This window comes from Meriones unguiculatus, chromosome 3 (assembly GCF_030254825.1).
Source record: "Meriones unguiculatus strain TT.TT164.6M chromosome 3, Bangor_MerUng_6.1, whole genome shotgun sequence".
Lineage (NCBI taxonomy): Eukaryota > Metazoa > Chordata > Mammalia > Rodentia > Muridae > Meriones > Meriones unguiculatus.
The window spans coordinates 137,290,134-137,308,021 of NC_083351.1; the positions used below are offsets into that span (position 1 = coordinate 137,290,134).

Here is a 17,888-nt window from a genome sequence, read left to right on the forward strand (position 1 = left end):
ACTGTTTGAATCTTGTTTTTAATGTGTGTATAGTGTTTCTTAGACTAAAATTGACTAGAACTCTCGCTGGGAAGTTCTTTCTTTACATTTTACCTGGTTTACAATTGGCCAATGGCGGTTGTGTATATTTGTGGGCTGTGGTTTAGCGCTCTTGTGCACACATACACATTTCGTAAGGATTAGCTCAAGGGAGTTAGCTCGTCTGCCACCTCAGCATACTTGGTTGCGGTGAGAACACTCCAGATCTCTTACTGGAGAACACGAGTCAGGCTCAACGTTCCAGTCTTTTCTTTGATTCTTGATGATTACAGTATAGTACTGCTGGTAGTTTTGGTACCTTAGTAGTTGCCAAATTGTTGTGGGTTCGTGTTTAATAGACTTTGTAGACTGTACAGAAATGTAATAAAGGCGATGGGCCATTGACTGTTGGAAGCAGCCGAGGTATTTTTACCCCAGCTCTGAACAGCACCACTACTGTGGGTTTCTGGAAGCCCTGAGGATTTCATCACCTCATCCAGAAGCTGTCTCTCTCTCTCTCTCTCTTTTTTTTTCTTTTTTTCTTTTTTGTACACTGTCAAAGCGGATCCAGGCCTTTTACAAATGGCCCTTTGTCTGTGTGCAGAAGACCATTCACGTAGATGAAGTGCTGGGATTTGCCCTCCTGGCAGTAAATCAGAAGGTGAACTGGCTGGCGGGAGTACTCCAGCTGCACTCAGCCTGGGTTTGAGTCTGGAAAGAAGAGCATGGATTGATGGGCTGCTTCTTTCCGTGCTGACTTATCCTGGAGCTCTGGAAAGCAGACAGACTCAGCCGTGACACAGCGAGACCGAGGGCGCTGTGCGAGCTGCTGCTCATGTTGATGTCATCTCCCTTGCAGCTGGCGGAGGAGCTCCAGAACAAGCCGCTGAGCAGTGAGATCAGGGAGCTGTTGAAACTGCTGTCCAAACCCAACGTGAAGGTGAGAAGGAACTGAGCCTGTGTTGTTGCCGTCTCTGCGGCTGCTCACGGGGCTGTGGCAAGTTACCTCACGCTTCCGTCTTTAAGTAAACGCTCACTCTAACGGGTACAATGTCCACACTCCCCACATCTGTCAAGGAAAAAGAACCGATCTTTTCAGAGATCATGTGACGTGCTGAACTGTACAGGACTGTAATTGCAAGCGAGGATCAGAGTTGACAGATCTGCCTTGCTTTGAAAGTCAGGTGTTCATTGATGTACTGGGCACAGAACAGGGACCCTTCGGGGATTTTAGCCTAGATCCCTCCTCCTTGGCTGTGTGTTGATAGGTGCTTCACTACAGCAGGATTTCAGCATTTCTAGTGTCCTCACTTCCTGTTCTTCATAATGACCCATGCTTCAAGATTCTGTTCCATGTTACAGAGCAGTTTTCATGTATAGAATACTTACAGAACATTGGTACCCAGGCCTCCGTTCTCTTGCTTTCACTACCTCCTGATTTTATCACTTATCTTTCCTCCAGATGGGATGTGTGTAGAGAAGGTGCAGGCCAGGAATGTATGAGATCTGACTGTGTGGAGTCCTACAATGTGGTCACTTTGGACTTGACACTGTTGCCATTATGTATGAATTACTGTCTCACCTGAATCCCACAATTAAATGAAGTTATTTTATGATGATCACTGAACATTTTAGGATATTGAATGAGATTTTTTAAAATAATAATTTATTCTTTGAGAATTTTGTAAGATGTATTTTGATCGCCCACCACCAATTTCTCCAAGGTGGAAAACCCGATTTTTTTACCCTCTGGGAGAAATGTCTTTTAGAGCCATGCTGCATTTGGTCTTAAATTTACATTAGAAAGAGGAGATAGTAATGAATCAAGCTGAAGCAAGACATCCGTAAACCGTACTATGTAATCCTAAGAGAATACGTACGGAACATGACTGTCACGGGTAAATAGACCGTAAATGACACTACGTGGCTAATTGATGTGTAATGGCTCAGGAGGTTAAACTTTAATTCCAAAGCAGGGTCAGATTGGAGCAAATGTTGCTTATGATTAAGGGGTTCGGGAAGGAGATTTGCAGTCAGACGGTGCTCTGAAGATTGCTTCATTTGGCTTTCTACTGTCTGTAAGAAATTAACATCAGCCGTGGCATGACGCGGTGAGCTTCGGGAAGCCGGGTAAATACCCGGGCAAGACTGTTGTTTTGCTTCAGCAGTGCTAAGTAGCTGAAAGCAGTTTCAGGTGAAAAGTGAAAGATTTTGCTAGTCTGTCCAACAGTGTTTGACATGAAATTAGCTGCCAGCACAGACGTCGTTCTGCCTAGAAAACGGTATTTGTTTCAAGAGGCAGGTGTTGCCCGATGGCATTGTGATGTTAGAGGAGTGAGCAGCCAGAGTTCATCCTATAGAAAACAGTCAGGTGGGTGATCGCTTAGTGTTTATGTTTGTATAGTAGCATGACCAAAACCTGGATGCAAGGTTAGCGTCAAAGGTGTGTTCTCTCGACAGATGGACCTGGCTAGGAGCCAGGCATGGTCTTTGAGCGAGCGGCCTCGCTCTGTGGCCTGCCAGGCCTGTGAACAGAGCATCTTTCTTTCGTCGCTGTCTTAACATTTGACATTGGTCTCCTTGAAGCAGTTTGTGTAGTAGCCTCCTCTGGAATGCCTCTGGTAAGGGCAATTCTTCCTGAAAGCTCACCTTTAAAACAAATTTTAGGTCTTTTTGGAATATAACCACTCAATTCCATTATCCTGGGAAGCAAGGTAAGTAGACTACAGTATCTGTATATGCAATTCTAATGTAATGTAAACACCTCTTAAATTTTTAGTGTGAAAAGGAAATTACTTAATTTTAGACTCTGTTCTGTTTCAGTTACTTAATTGACAGTGCTGAGGAGAGACATGAGATATACTCCCAGAGCAGTAAGAATTTTCCCCAACACACCAACACATGCGCAGTCAAACACACAGTCACCATAGAATAGTAATATATAGACCTCATGGGTCTGCCATCTTTTTCTTGGACAAGTCTCATAGCTTCTCTTTGGTAATTTTCAAATGAAATGAGGTAGGCCTTCATCCATGTCTACCCAGTGCCTGTTTTATGCCAAACCCTCTAGGTATAACTGGTCGAGGACCCATTTGAATGATGAAGGTAGGAAATGCCAGTCCGGGTTGGAAGCAGTGAGCGAAATTAACCACTGAGGAACTGGCTTTGGGTGTGAGGTAAACAGGGTAAGGCACAGAGGGCCGGGGTGGGTTGGGGGTGGAGAGAGAACAGAAAATGCTTTGGGTAAATTTGAACAGTACAGGAAGTCTTAATAAAAAGAGGTTGTAAAGGTTAAGGCTACATAATAAGGTCCTCTGGCCAGACAGGACTGTGTACTCAAGGACAGGCAGGAGCTCAGAGCTGAGCTTGCCCAGTGCAGTCTGAAATTCTGTTGTTGTTTTTAATAGTCTCTGTTCCTTTCGGTGGCTACTCTATTAGGGAGGTGAACAGTATGACCACCCTAATTGTAATCATTCTGGGTACCAGGGAAAGTAGAAAGGTGTTTCATTCTGGGTGCCGGGGAAAGTAGAGAAGGGACAGGGTTCCTCCGTAGGCACAGTGCCATTAGAGAGCAAAGCCCACAAGAGGGGCACGGAGTCTGTCAAGAGGACTCAGTGTAGTGTGCTGGTGGCCCTGCTCAGGTGGCATGGCTCGTTTTTAAGGCATAACTCAGCATGTGCTGCTGGGATAACCGGATAATCAGAGGCCAGAATGTAAGAAAAGTCCATACCACAGTGAATCCAAATAGATTCAAGTATATATGGAACCATAAAAATATTAGTGGGGTTAGAGCTGTAGTTTAGTAGAAGACTAGGAAGACTATTTGCCTAGTATCTTTGAAGCCTGGGCGTTGATGCCTAGCAACAGGAATACACACACATACACACACACACACAGTTTTTAAAACATGATGGACACATTATATAAATGTATTTGACATTTATCCTTAGTAGGATAGAAGAGGTGCTGATTGCTTGCTTACCTTGGACACTAACACTGTTCTTACAACATGGGGAGTTTCAAGTAACTTGCATTCTGTGAAAACTATTCGGCGTCTGGAATTTTTATTCTTTTGTAGTAGTTTTTGTAAGTCTTCTCTCCCTGTGTGTTTGTGTGCGAATGTGTGCATCTGTGTTCCTCTGTGTTCATTTGTAGGACGGTCTCAGGGTAGAAGCTCTTGTTTGCTGCTTTGTAGAGCAGGCTAGCTGACCCCTGACCCTACTTTCCACCTCGCCATCGGAGTGCAGGCATTACGGATGCCCACTGCCCTGTCTGGTTCACTTGGGTTCCAGGGAGCCACACTCACATTTGCACACTTGCGTAGCATGTGCCTCATCCACGAAACCTTTCCCCCAGCACCATTACACTCTTTCTAACCTGCTCACATAATGAAGATTTTTGTCCATACTTTCTCATTTACAGTCTAAGGCTGTGACCTGTTCATCTTGCTTTTTGTAAGCTCTCACTTCTGAAGAGTGCACGCTTCTTCTGTGACCTGTGGCAGGAGCCTTTCATGATGAAGGGATAATTTGTTCTTCTGCAGCATTAACTTTACTTGAGGACTGTCACAAAATTTAAAGATTATACCCAATGTTATCGGATCTATCACCATCTAAAAAGTAAATTTTTCTTTTCAGCTAACGAGTACAAAACCACTTTTAAGCGCTTCTCATCCAGGAAGAGCAGTGAAATGTTTGATGACAGACAGTGAGGAAGGTGGAGGTCATGAGTAGCCGAGTGTTTGCTGCCATGGTGCATGGGCAGGAGCAACATTGCTTTGCTCATGGGTAGTGAGCTCTAGTGAACAAAAGCAGTCTTTACTGAATGCCAACATCTACACACACACACAGGGCTTCACTAAGGGCAAATAAATTAGCCTGTGTCATCCTGGTGCTCATTTTGATCAAACAATGATGTGCTACCCTCTGTGGAGCATGGTATTATAATTTAGGATGTCAGAGAAAATTGGGCAGATTTAAAAAAACTAAAACAAACAAACAAACAAACAAAAAATAGAGACTTGCTTCAGCTTTCCAGAACATTTACTTACCAGAAATTACTCATGGCCTCAGCCTGAAGGATGAAGCTTCATTAAAGGAAGCTGGAGGAAAAGTTGAGCGTCTTTCTGGAGAGATAAATCAGTGTCCCTCATCCTGATGAGCAGATATTTAACTCTGCGCACCTGTCAGACACTCAAGCATAGAGCTGCCTCCAGGGGTCCACAGCAGCGGCGAGTTACAGCCGGGTGTTCAATTTCCTGTAGATGCTTCTGAGCAACAGGTAAACCCATCAGCTGTGATCAGTGGTTATGGCACATGGAAACACAATTTTAATTTAAGTTCTGCCATTTGAGAGGAAAGTCTGTATGCTGAAAAATAAAATCACCTCAGTGAAAACAGGAAAATGGAATACCAAATGACTTCTCATTGTCCAAAGTACAAAATGTTGCTAGGCAACAGTATTCCTAAAGCAAAGCTATTAAGCATGATGAACTTGAAATCTACAAAATTCTACAGGAATTTAGACATGGAAAGCCAAGAAGAGAAATAGCTGGTGTTCTTAATATTACCTGTAATGTTGTAAGTATATCACTTAAGATTGTTTTAAGTAGCCATCTCTTGTTCTCACCATGTGAGATATGATTGAGACAGTGAGCATTTCATTGCTCATAGCCTTAACTGCTGTAAGTGTACCCAGTTTCCTCCCAGCTAAAAGACTCCCTATAACATTTCTTCTCAAAGCTGGTCTGCTGGCAATTCATTAAAAATTCCCCATCTCATGAAAGTCTTCTCTGTTAAAAGATATTTTTGCTGGGTATAGAAGGCTAGCTTGCCAGTATTCTTTTCATGAATTTTAAAGATGTTGCTCTGTTGCTTTGTGCATCATCTTTTGTCTGATGGAACTCATTTTCATCTTCACTTTTTTATTTGTGCTGACTTTTTTTTCCTGGTGCATGATTTTAGAATTTTCTCACATATTTTGAGCAATTTTGTTTATTTAATGATCCTTTCCATGTGCCAGGTACTTGAGTTACATGAATTTATTATTTTTTCATTAAGTTTGATATATTTTGCCATATTTTCTGAAAAATAAATTTGAATTGGAAGTTTCTGGGTTTTTTTGAAACTCAGTTGTGTCATGCGATGTGAATATGTTTTTTTGTTTTGGTTCTAAGTGTGGGATGTGGGAATATTCCCACCCCCTGCAGAAAACTGAAACCAACTTGAAAAGGCATGTGATGTTTGTAAACTGGAAACTACCTCCTGAGAGGGCTGTGGTTTTTGCCAGCTGGAAAACATCTTTGTGTGGATTCCAAAAAGGGATGAATAGAAGCTCACAGATAGTGAGATGACACTTTTTGCATTACTACACTTTGCATTGCTGGTTTTTCCAGAGAGAAATACTTCAGAGAACTTTTTGTGCTGCTTTGGTGGAATTTCTCTGCTTTGGTGGAGTTTCTCTGCTTTGGCAGACTCCTGTCATTTGGGCGGAGTCTTGTCTCTGTTGCTCTTTGCTGCTCCGGTTTGCTACTTTGCTGTTTGAATGGGCTGCTGGTATCCTGACAGGAAGTAGCTGAAAGAGGTGTTTGAAAAAATATAAGCCTACATAAATTGTCATACTTCAGAGAGTCATTTTAGGCCCTTTACAACCCCGCAGTTGCCTGTTGCTCCATCGTGTGTATGGGTGTTTTGTCTGCATATAAGTGCATCCTGTGGTCTGGTGGCCCTGAGAGCCAAAGGCTTTGGGACTGGAATTATAGACAGGTGTTGGTTGTGCAGGTACTGGGAATTAAACCCAGGTTCTCTGGGAGAGCAGCCCAGGCTCTTAGCTGCTGAGCCGTCGCCTCAGCTCCTCCCTTATTCTTGCTTCATTTTGAATAGTTTATATCTCTCTGTCTTCTGAAGAATTACTTTCTCTTTATGTAAATATGGTATGGTGTGTGTGTTGCGTACGTGTGTAATTCGTTAGAGGACAGCTTTAGCAATTGGTGTTCACTTTTGACCTCATTTTGAGGCAGGATCTCTTGTTATTTCTGATGATTCACAGCATGCACCAGGCTAGCACAAACTTCTGGGTGATTCTACTGTCCTCACCTTGTATCTCTCCAGAGGATTGTGGGGATTACAGAGACCACTACCACACCTGGCTTCTCATGTGGGCTCTGGGGATCATGAACACATAGGTCATCAGGCTTGTGCAATACATGATTTTACCTACTGAGCCATGTCTCTAGCCCCAGAAGTAGCTTTTGATATCCTTGACTACTCTTTGTTTTTACCTAGTTATACCTCTGAGTAATCTTAAAGTTTTTTTTTTTTGCTTGCTTCAGTTTTTCATCCTTATGAGTAATTTTTTTTACCCTTCTTTGGCATACCTGTTAAGTTTTGATCGAACTATAGTTATGTGTGTTTGACATTGAGTACAGTAGTGTGCTTATGGATAATATCTGTGATTATTTTTCTGTCACACAATTAAGTTTCTTGGAAGAGTTTTGGCCCTCTGAGTTTACGTTTATATTTTGTTCAGTCAGTACCTCACAGCTTTTCATCTTGGGTTTATTTTTAACAATGCTGAGGTAATATATGTCTGTCAGCTCTTCCCAGTCATGAGGATTCCCTTGCTCTAAAAACTGTCCTTGCCATGTGACTTTTGAAGATTGTTGCAAGCTGTGCAGGATGAGTTAATCTTTTTCTGTTGCTGCATGAAATATTTGAAGCTGGGTATTTATTTAAAGAGAGAGAGAGAGGGGTTATTTAGGTCAGGGTTTTAGAGGCACATTCCACCAAGCACTGGTTGAATATAGTTGAAAAATGTTAAACATGTGCTGTGCACATACAAAAACTCCTTTCTTGTCACTGTTGACCAAACAGTACAGTACAGCAGCCGTTTCCATGGCGTTTGCATTGGACTGAGTACAAGCAGTGTGCAGGTGTTTTACAGCACGTGGGAATGTGCACACAAGCGCTGCGCACACCTCCTGCCATCACACACTTCTGCATCAGTGTGGCCCTGGAAGCCGGTGCCCTGCGGTCCGGAAGGACAGCTGGCTAAAGCTGTTTAATTTAAAAATCGATACCATTTTGTCATCCCAGAGCATCTGGTTTTTTGTCAGCTGATATCAACAACGGAGTGATACATAATATCAAATACAGTACATGTCAATTATATGTGTGTCTCAGCAAATACAATGCCGAGGTCAAGAAACCAAGGAACAGGCTGTGGAGATGGCCTAGTGTTTAAGCTTATACCCCTAAAACCTGTGTAAAAGCAGACGAGGTAGTGTGTTATAATCCTAGGGCTCTCACACTGAGTCAAGACAAAGACAGAAGCATCCAGAAGCTGGTGGGTAAGCTAGACTGTTGTACACAGAAGTGAACAAGTCTGTCTCAACAAGGTGGAAGGCAATGGCTGACACCAAATGTTGTCTCCTAACACCCACACATGTGCTGTAGTACATATGTCTCTACATACATTCATCACACACACACACAGATAAAAATAAAATAATAAAAGTAAACACAGTATTTAAGTACATCAAGGAACATCCTTCTATAATGAATCTTTTGGCCAGGCCTCTGTGAAAAGGAATTATTTAAGATGAAGGAAGCAGGAGGTGGTAGATGGTTAGAGACTCTAAGAGCATGCTGAGTGCATTCAGCCCAGGATGCACCGTGAACAGTAGACCTGAGAGTGGGACAGCAGTAGGTGCAGCTGGACCGCATAGAAGCCATGACAGTGCCCTCTGTGGGCATGGCAGTGGCGATGTAGTCTGTCCCATCTTTCCATCTTGGTGGTGGTATGTGGCAAAAGCACGAACTCACTAGTCTGACAGTTCCTGTCAAACTTCACAGAAGCCGGTAGTATAGGTTGCTGATCTTAGAGTTGGATTGGAAAGATGGACATGCGTTTTAAATATTCAGTAAGTTGGGTTGGATGTTGGGACTGAAGGGGGTGGAGAGTATGATCTTTAGGCCTCCAGTGGAGTCAGGTAAGGCAGTGTGGCAGGTGAGGGAGAGCTCCCAAGTGCATCAGTCTCAAATAGGTCGTGCACAGTTCTGGCATTTTCTCTCCTCTTTGAGTTATATGAGAAAATATTACAAGATGCCTTTATTCTTTTATGTATACCCATTACACAGAATGTGACAGAAAACAATGATTAATGGCATTGACCAATTCTCTGCTGATAGGAGAAAGTTTGTACACACACACACACACACACACACACACACACACACACACGCCTGTGAGGGAGAGAGATGTGTGTAACCTCATTATGTGCAGGAAAGATGACCTGGAATGCCTGACTCCCGCTCCTACCTCCTGAGTGCTGGGATTATAGACCTAGACCTCCACAGCTGGGTTACCGCATGCTCGGGAGCCAGCCCAGGGCTTCACATGCAGTGAGCAAGCACCGAGTTACATCCCCAGCACAGGGGAAATATTTAAAAGTCATGTGACTCAGAGGGTAAGTCAAGTTTGTCACATGACTCTGAGGACCAGAGTTTAGACCAAAGCGTGTTGTAGAAGTGTGAGGCAGCTGTCTATGGTCCTGTCACAAGGAGTCAAAGAGGAGCCCCCAGAAAGCTGGCTCCCCAGACTAGCCCAAATGTTGACCTTGGGTTCAGGGAGGAACCTGCTTCCATCCATGTGGTGGAGAGAGATCAGGGAAGACACCGGATATTAACTGCAGGCCTCAACATGCTGCACATGTGCACCTATAACCACGTGTGCTCACACACAAATGCACAGGCATCCACACTTACATTGAGTTACACAGTCATATCAAAAATGTTTTTAAAAATTAAACACAATATGAGCAGTATCCCGGGTTTCTGTCGGCTTGCTGGCAGTGTATTTGGGTCCTCATTTTTTCTCTCTGGAAGGACTACTCCTGATCTTGGTCCCAGCTGCTACCCTCTAGGGAGTACTAGCGAGAACACAGGTGAGATGAACGTTAATGCAGATCGTCAGCTTATGTCAGTGGCACTGGAAGGGGAGGCGCAGGTGCAGCTGGGCCGCTTAGCCACCTGCCACCCCACAGGACTGCCCCTGCCCCTCTGCCCGAAGCCAAAGAAACCCCACATCAAATGGTTTCCTTCCAGTTAACGCGCCAACACGGAAATGTTTTTTTTTTTTTTGTTGTTTTATTTGTACTGCAGTGTAATCAGGGCTTCGTGTCTGATGAATTCTTTCTGAACCATTGGTCTTACAGGCTTTGCTGTCAGTCCACGATACAGTGGCTCAGAAGAGTTACGATCCTGTGCTGCCCCCCATGCCTGATGATATTGATGATGAGGAAGATTCCGTGAAAATAATCCGCCTGGTCAAGAACAGAGAACCCCTGGTGAGTCTGGGCTGCATTCTGTCGTCAGGTGTGAGTAGATTTCACCAAAATCAGGTGGACATACAGCACTCAGACTTTTCTTCAGGCATGCCGTTTCCTACTCCCTACAACTGAGAAATAAACAGGACATTGGCATCCAGAGGCTATGACTTAGAAGAGCTAACAAATATCCAAATAAATAACAGGCGTTCTGTTGCTTTTTAGTAGTAATAACCTTGAATGTCTACCTACTGGCGTTTGTAAGAGAAAATTTCACATGTAGCCAAGTTTGGCTGACTGCAAATTAAATGATGCAGTTGAAAAATAGTGCTGTAGGCTGTTCTGGAAAGCTGATTTATTTTAAAGTACCAAAGAGAAATTAACCTGGCACCTGACATTTGACAATATAAATAGAACTGTTTGTTTTGGCACCAGAATTTCTGTAGCATTGAACTGCGTCAGGGCACCCGGGACTGCCCTGTTGGCAGCTAAGGAAGTCATGTCCAGGTCCCCAAAGCCCCAGGTGATCGTGCCATGACTGCTATGGCAGAAAAACCTCGTAGGTTATCCAAGCGGATATTTTGCTTACATGTGTGTATGGCTGTGCACATGTGTGTTGAGCTCCCAGGACTGGAGGTACAGCTGCTTCGAACGAACTACCACGTGGGTGCTAGGAATCGAACCTGGGACTTCTGGAAGAGCAGCCCACGCTCTTCCAGATGTGGGAAGCCATCTCTCCAGCCTCCCAACATGGATATTAAAAGGACAAAATGAAATGAGAAAATATTCCAGAAGTAAAGCATCACAGGGTGGATAGTTTAAAGAAAAAAGAAAGTTGTTTTTCATGAATTAGAAGAGATGTCACCCATCTTTGAATTGTGCCATGTAGGTGCCATGTAGCTTGACTTGTGGCACATTCTACAGAGCATCTGAAGGACAGGCAGCATGCCTGCCCACCCTGACTTGTTCCTTTCTCTTTGCAGCAGTTTCTAGTTTTTCCAGATGAAAATTATTCCACATCTCTGTCTTACAATACAGCTCACAAATCTGCCCACAAATGCTTTTTTTTTTCCTTCTCCCGCCTCTGTTGCCTTGAAAGGGTGCTACCATTAAGAAAGAGGAGCAGACGGGGGCGATCATCGTGGCCCGGATCATGCGGGGAGGAGCTGCAGACAGAAGTGGTGAGCGCATCTTCCTTCACTGGACAAGGACAAGCTGTTTGTGTTCTGGGAGGAATTCAGTGGGCAGCAGTCTTTCACACAGCTAGCAGGCCGAGAAGAAGGCATCTCTCACCACGTTCAAATGTGGACACCATACAAGCGGATGATTGGTGGATGAGTCTCCCTTTGTGGCCTTACACAGTCTCAGCTTACACCGTCTTCCAAGCACATGATTTTTACCCCACAGTGCTGAGGGTCAAACCTAAGGCCTTGGCCGTGCTAGCCAAGTGTTCTGTCACAAAGACACTGCCCTCACCCACAAGTTACATTACGACCTATTGTAGTGTTTCTGGTGTGAAAAATACATACTCCTAATAGCATGCAATTTTAAAGATAAATTTATAAGCTATTTTAGGTGCTGGAGAATAGCTCAGGTGCAAAGGTATTTGCTGTGCATGTGTGAGGACCAAGTTTAACCCGCAACACGCACATTAAACCCAGGTGTGGTGGTGTGTGCCTATCTCCCCGCATCTGGGGAGGTGGAGTTCACAGCCCATCCAGTGTAACCAGGTCTCTGTGTGTCAGGCCAGTGGGAGGTCCAGTCCCCAAAACAAGGTAGTTTGCTCCTGAAGAATGAGGCCAGATTTGACCACTGGCCTTTGCACATACATACACACATGACACACATGCATGTTCACACTCACACGGAAGAAAAATAAGTAAATAATAAAAATGGACTCCTTTCTAAGGTATCAGTAATGAGCATGTCTAGATAGAGGCCAAGGCACTGTTATCTGACTGTGTGATGTTCGTCATCAAAAGAGTGTGGAATTGAAGTGTGTGAGATGTGAAGGCCCAGTCCAAGTGTGTGGGGGTGTGAAGGCCCAGTCGATGCATGTGAGGTGTGAAGGCCCAGTCCAAGTGTGCGGGGGTGTGAAGGCTCCCCTTCTGACACTTCGGTTGCCTTGAGGAATGAGTGATGCTTGCCCGTAGGGAGCAATCACAGATCACAGTGTCGCATGGTGACACTGCTGATTTACCGACTTTTGTGCTCGTCAGGTCTTATTCATGTGGGTGACGAGCTGAGGGAAGTGAACGGGATCCCAGTGGAAGACAAGAGGCCTGAGGAAATAATACAGATTTTGGTAAGCTGTCTCGTTAGTCAGTCTCAATCAAATCACAGTGCTGCAGGTTCCTTAGTCTGGTTTGGATTCAGCCCTCCAGATTCTGAGCAGCCCACGTACTTAGAAATGCTTCTGTGTTTAGCGACAGGATGTTTGTGTACAAAATGAATGTCAGCAAAAGTAACGAGGGCTGAAAGAGGTTCTAATAACTGCAGAGACTCAGGTCACTGTGAACAGTTGGCGTCTGCACTGCTGCTTGGCCAGGCTTTTGCCTCTGCCCCTCTCTCATTGGTGCTGAAACTTGAATGAAACTGTTTTAGGCGTGGGGATTGTTAAGGCTTGAGTTCAGGTGTAGGGGTGAAACGGAGACTGTCCTCTTACGTGAACTTGCAGCTTACAGCAATAGAAGGTAACTGAGCACTTCCAGCAGATGCCCTCATAAATGTCCATTAACAAGGACGTCTGTCTCGGTCAGGCGAATTGGCAAGTGTCCGTGGGTCATGGAGCCACTGTTTTGATTAAATTTGAGTAGATGTTCAGTCTGTCCTTAAATTGTTCAGTGGCCTTATTGTACGTGACGTTTGCCCACTACCATCCTTTCCTGATGCCCATTGCTGTCAAGCGAATCCCACTTCCATAAGCACAGAAATGATAGTACCCAGTGTCACCCAGTAAGGGTACCAACACGTAACACCAGGCTCTCATCTTCATTATCTGTTCTAGTCATTGACTGTTGGGCTCACTTCAAGCCTTGTTCATATTTTGTGTGTGTCTGTTTTGATGTGACTTGACATGGATGGCAGTAGATGTACTGATACCTTAAGTGCACAGGGTACAAAAGTGTAAATGTGGTCTTGAGCTCACTGGACACAGTTTAGAGTTTTCTCGTGTGTCTGGAATTTCTACAAACAGTTTCCTGGCTTCTTCTAAGTAGAATGACAGAGCTGTAAATTCCTTTAGCCCTCTACCTGGCTGTTTTATTTTCTCCTTGCCTTCAGCTCCCTAATGGCCCTTTCTTTGATCCCTGATACCAGAGTCAGTCCCAGGGAGCAATTACATTTAAGATAATACCCAGCACCAAAGAGGAGACACCTTCTAAAGAAGGCAAGGTACGTTTTTAAACTATTGTTTTGTAGGGGATTTAATGTTTGTTTGTTTTTTCATCTAATAACATGTCTGCTTTGGTAATTGCCACTTCTTAGGTCTGAGTGGCAGGAATGTAGACGGCTTTGCCTCTCCTGTTTCTTCTTCCCTTCCAGATGTTTATCAAAGCCCTCTTTGACTACGATCCTAAGGAGGACAAGGCCATCCCATGTAAGGAGGCAGGGCTGTCCTTCAGAAGGGGGGACATTCTTCAGATTATGAGCCAGGACGATGCGACGTGGTGGCAGGCGAAGCATGAGGGTGACGCCAACCCCAGGGCAGGCCTGATTCCGTCCAAGCACTTCCAGGAACGGTAAGCTGCGGGCACAGCAGTGCGCCTCCTTCAAATGACTCTCTGTTCGCTGCAGAATATCAGGCCGGCACAGTTACGGTAGAAATGAGCTTCAAACCCTGCTTGCGAACCATTGTCCCTTGGGTTTGGATTTGGAGCTATGTTTTGTCTAACTCTATGAATAAGGAACAAAAGTAATACTCCAGTACCAGGCCCTCTTGGGTGTTTGTTTTGAAACAAGCACACACTAGCACATTAATACCTGAGGGTGTGCTTCAGGGAAAATGGAGAGGAGAATAGTTATTTCAGGGAAGAAAACTTTAAAGCTTGAAAAGCAGCGGATTTAGCTCGCTGGAACAGATGTCTCGGGTCTCTTCGCGGTCTTCCTCAGGAATGTTTTATTTCGGTGCTGTGTTAACCTTGAGCCTGGACTGGAAGCTGATAGGCACACTGACCTTGTCTTCCCCCAGGAGACTGGCTGTGAGACGGCCGGAAGTCGTGGTTCAGCCTCTGAAACTTGCCAGCAGGAAATCATGTAAGTTTGTTAATAAGAATGCGAGGGAACCTGATCCTGCCTTGGGTGTTTGACTGTTAAAGCAGGTGCTTCGGGGAGGAGGGGCATGTTATCCTGCTGTGGCGCGTGGGCTACTCAGAACCCAGCACAGAAGTAATTCAACCTAATGTGCCATCTTTGCAAGAAAAGCAAAATGTTGTGGGTTGTTCATTGTACCGTGCAACTCACTGTCCAAGACAGTACAACTCTAGTTTTTGTTGGTGTTTTCCCCAAGCCAGAAGGTTTGGGGTAACTATTTCTCAATAAAATTTAGGCACAAACAAAACAAAACTATCGTTTTCCTGGGCACAAAAGCATTTGTGCTGAAGATGCTTTTATGCTTTTATGCTTAAAAGAAGCATTTATGCTTCTTAATACCTTCTTATCTACAAATCACTCCTGTGAACTTGATCCTATCTGCACTGAGTTCTCACCAGACCAAAGGGGAGGAAATGAGAACAAGAAAAGGGACAGGGCTTGGGACTTTTTTCCCCTTTTTTCTTTATTTTCCTGTTTTCTCCCTCTCAGGTCTCCATCACATACACTTCATCTCTTTAAATGTTCCATGTGTCTGGGCATTTTAAGAGGGAAAAAAAACCCTGACCTCCCTCCCTTAAAAAAATAGAGCTTGCATGTTAAAAAGTGAACAAATAAATGGCCCTGAAACTTTATGCCAACATCTGTTTTTGGTATTGTTGCATTTTTCACATCTCCTGTTATTTCCTTCAGTTTGTACACATTTACAGCCCAGGAATGAGGTAGTAAGAAAGCCAAACTGGCTCTGTTGGTCTCCTTGTGGAGCTCCTGTCCCCTCCAGGTCTTTCTATCTCCCCCTTCTTTCATAAGATTCCTACACTCTGCTCTAAGTTTGGCTATGAGTCTCAGCATCTGCTTTGATACTTGGATCAGTAGTCTTTCAAGGCCCTCTGTGGTAGACTCCTGTCCTGGTCCCTGTCTTCTCCTGCTTCCGATGTCCGATGTCTGTCATGTTTGTTCTTCTGAATGAGGATTGAGCATCTTCCCCAGGGTCCTCCTTGTAGTTTAGCTTCTTTAGGGCTATAGATTTTAGTATGTTTATTCTATGTTGTATGACTAATACCACTTATAAGTAAGTATATACCGTGTGTGTCTTTCTGGGTTACCTTACTCAAGATGATCTTTTCTAGTTCCCACCATTTGCCTGCATATTTCACGATGTCCTTGTTTTTAATAGCTGAGCAGTATTCCATTGTGTAAATGCACCACAATTTCTGTATCCATTCCTCAACTGAGGGACATTAGGTTGTTTCCAGGTTCCGGCTGTTACGAATAAAGCTGCTACAAACGTGGTTGAGCAAATGTCCTTGTTGTATTTTGAGCATATTTTGGATATATGCCTAGGAGTTGTACAGCTGGATCTTGAGGTAGCACTGTTCCTGGCCCTGAAGGGAATGATACCCCAACCAAGGACAATGCATGGAGAAGACCTAAAACACCAGCTCAGATGTAGCCCATAGACTCAGTCTCCAAGTGGGTTCTTAGTAAGGGGAACAGGGGCTGACTCTGACATGAACTCAGTGGCAGGCTCTCTGATCACCTCCCCTGGGGGGGTGCAACCTTGCCAGGCCACAGAGGAAGACAATGCAACCAGTCCTGATGAGACTGATAGGCTAAGGTTAGAGGAAAGAGGAGGAGGACCTCCCCTATCAGTGGACTGGGGGAGGAGTGTAGGGGAAGAAGAGGAGGGAGGGTGGAATTGGTAAGAGTCTACAGCCAGTATACAAATTGAATAAATTGTAATAAATTTTAATAATAAAAAATAAAAAAAAGAAAGTCAAACTGTAGCTCAGAGTAAATTGCAGAGCTGGCCAGTGCACCGCTGGACCCAAGAGCCTGCTTGCAGTCAGTCTGTATGAGGGAAGACACTCTAACGCATGCGGAGTTCTGAGCTGCCGGGAGGCCTGCGGCTTACCTGTGCATCGTTTCTAAGTCTTCCTCTAGCCTCCAGGAACTGCGCCTGGACTTTGGAGGGGAAGTTGCACAGCTGAAAGATATTCAGTGCTTGTTACATAAAACACGCCTCTAAACAGTGAGGGAAGTGAGACGATACTCAAATTTGAAAATGTACCCAGCTGTGAACTGTAGGCAGCTTCGAACTATATCATTTGAAGTAATTAGGAATTTTCACTTATTTTGAAAATGTACTAAGTATATGTTTCTTTCAAGAACTATAAAGAAGGGATTGCTTTTTAATTGTTTTCTCAACTAGATAGAGATATGTGTGGATTTGAGTGTGTGTGTGTGTGTGTGTGTGTGTGTGTGTGTGTGAAGGGTGAATGTTGGTGCAAACATGAATTGCAGTGGAGGCTTTTGCCCATAGCTTGGCATCATTTCATTTTTACGTTAATATTTAAATGCTTGGATCTGGTAAGTATTTATTCTAAGAGATGTCTTTACCAGATTCTCATCTTTATTTATTTGGTTGGTTGATCAACTTTGTTTTGCCTCCTGAGTTCTGTTCAAATACTCCAGGAGTGTAGTTCTGTAGTAGAGCACTTGCTTGGTACTACAAACAAGAAAGAAGTGAGCTTACTGGTCCTTCTTCCTGCTCTTCTTGGGAATTTGCGACAAGGTCTCCTAGTGTGTCCAAATGTAGCTTCAACCTTGTGGGCTTTCTGTCTGAACCTCCCCTGGGCTGAAATTAAGGCCAGCACTTCTGAATTTCTCTCTTTACATACCTTGGTTTTTATTCACCAAGAGATGAGTTCTTCACTAAGAGAAAGCTAAATCTGCCCAAGGTTATCCAAATAAACATCAGCATATATTTTAAAACACATTTGCTCAGAGACATCAGGTTTCTGTGAAGCTTGAAGCAGGCCAGTATCTTTTATTCTCCAAGATTGAGATTCTGTTTGAGATTCCTGTGGCCATAGTCTACAAAAATGTTTTGTTTTTTTTTTTTTTAGCTCTGAAGATTTCCAGTGACAGTTAGAAGCACATTAAGCGATATCATTCTCTTTTCTCTGTGTAGCATTTTGTAAGGTCTGCCTGACTCAAATGCTGAGTCGAGTTTTAAAATGAGAAACCCTTGTTGTCACAGTCTTACCCATGTCACAGGACAATTGTAGGAAGAAAACAGAAAGCTGATAGAAATGATTCTAAGTGCTTCAAGGAAAATAACTGATGGGACTGGAGAGGTGGATCAGTGGTTATGGACATGTGCTGCCCTTGCAGAGGACTGGACTTCGAATTCTGAGCATCTGCATCATGCAGCTCACAACTGCCTCTTACTGCA

At 44.1% G+C, this 17,888-nt stretch overlaps 1 protein-coding gene across 2 annotated transcripts in view; it reads left to right on the plus strand.

The window, feature by feature from the left end:
- Mpp7 (MAGUK p55 scaffold protein 7) overlaps positions 1 to 17,888 on the plus strand; it is a 179,733-nt gene that overhangs the window by 111,288 nt on the left and 50,557 nt on the right. For both annotated transcript variants that reach the window (XM_060380624.1, XM_060380625.1), the window contains exons 5-11: positions 878 to 958; positions 10,232 to 10,363; positions 11,442 to 11,523; positions 12,562 to 12,647; positions 13,661 to 13,735; positions 13,886 to 14,082; positions 14,532 to 14,596. In XM_060380624.1, coding sequence (XP_060236607.1) covers positions 878 to 958; positions 10,232 to 10,363; positions 11,442 to 11,523; positions 12,562 to 12,647; positions 13,661 to 13,735; positions 13,886 to 14,082; positions 14,532 to 14,596 — 718 coding nt within the window. The remainder of the gene's footprint in view (positions 1 to 877; positions 959 to 10,231; positions 10,364 to 11,441; positions 11,524 to 12,561; positions 12,648 to 13,660; positions 13,736 to 13,885; positions 14,083 to 14,531; positions 14,597 to 17,888) is intronic.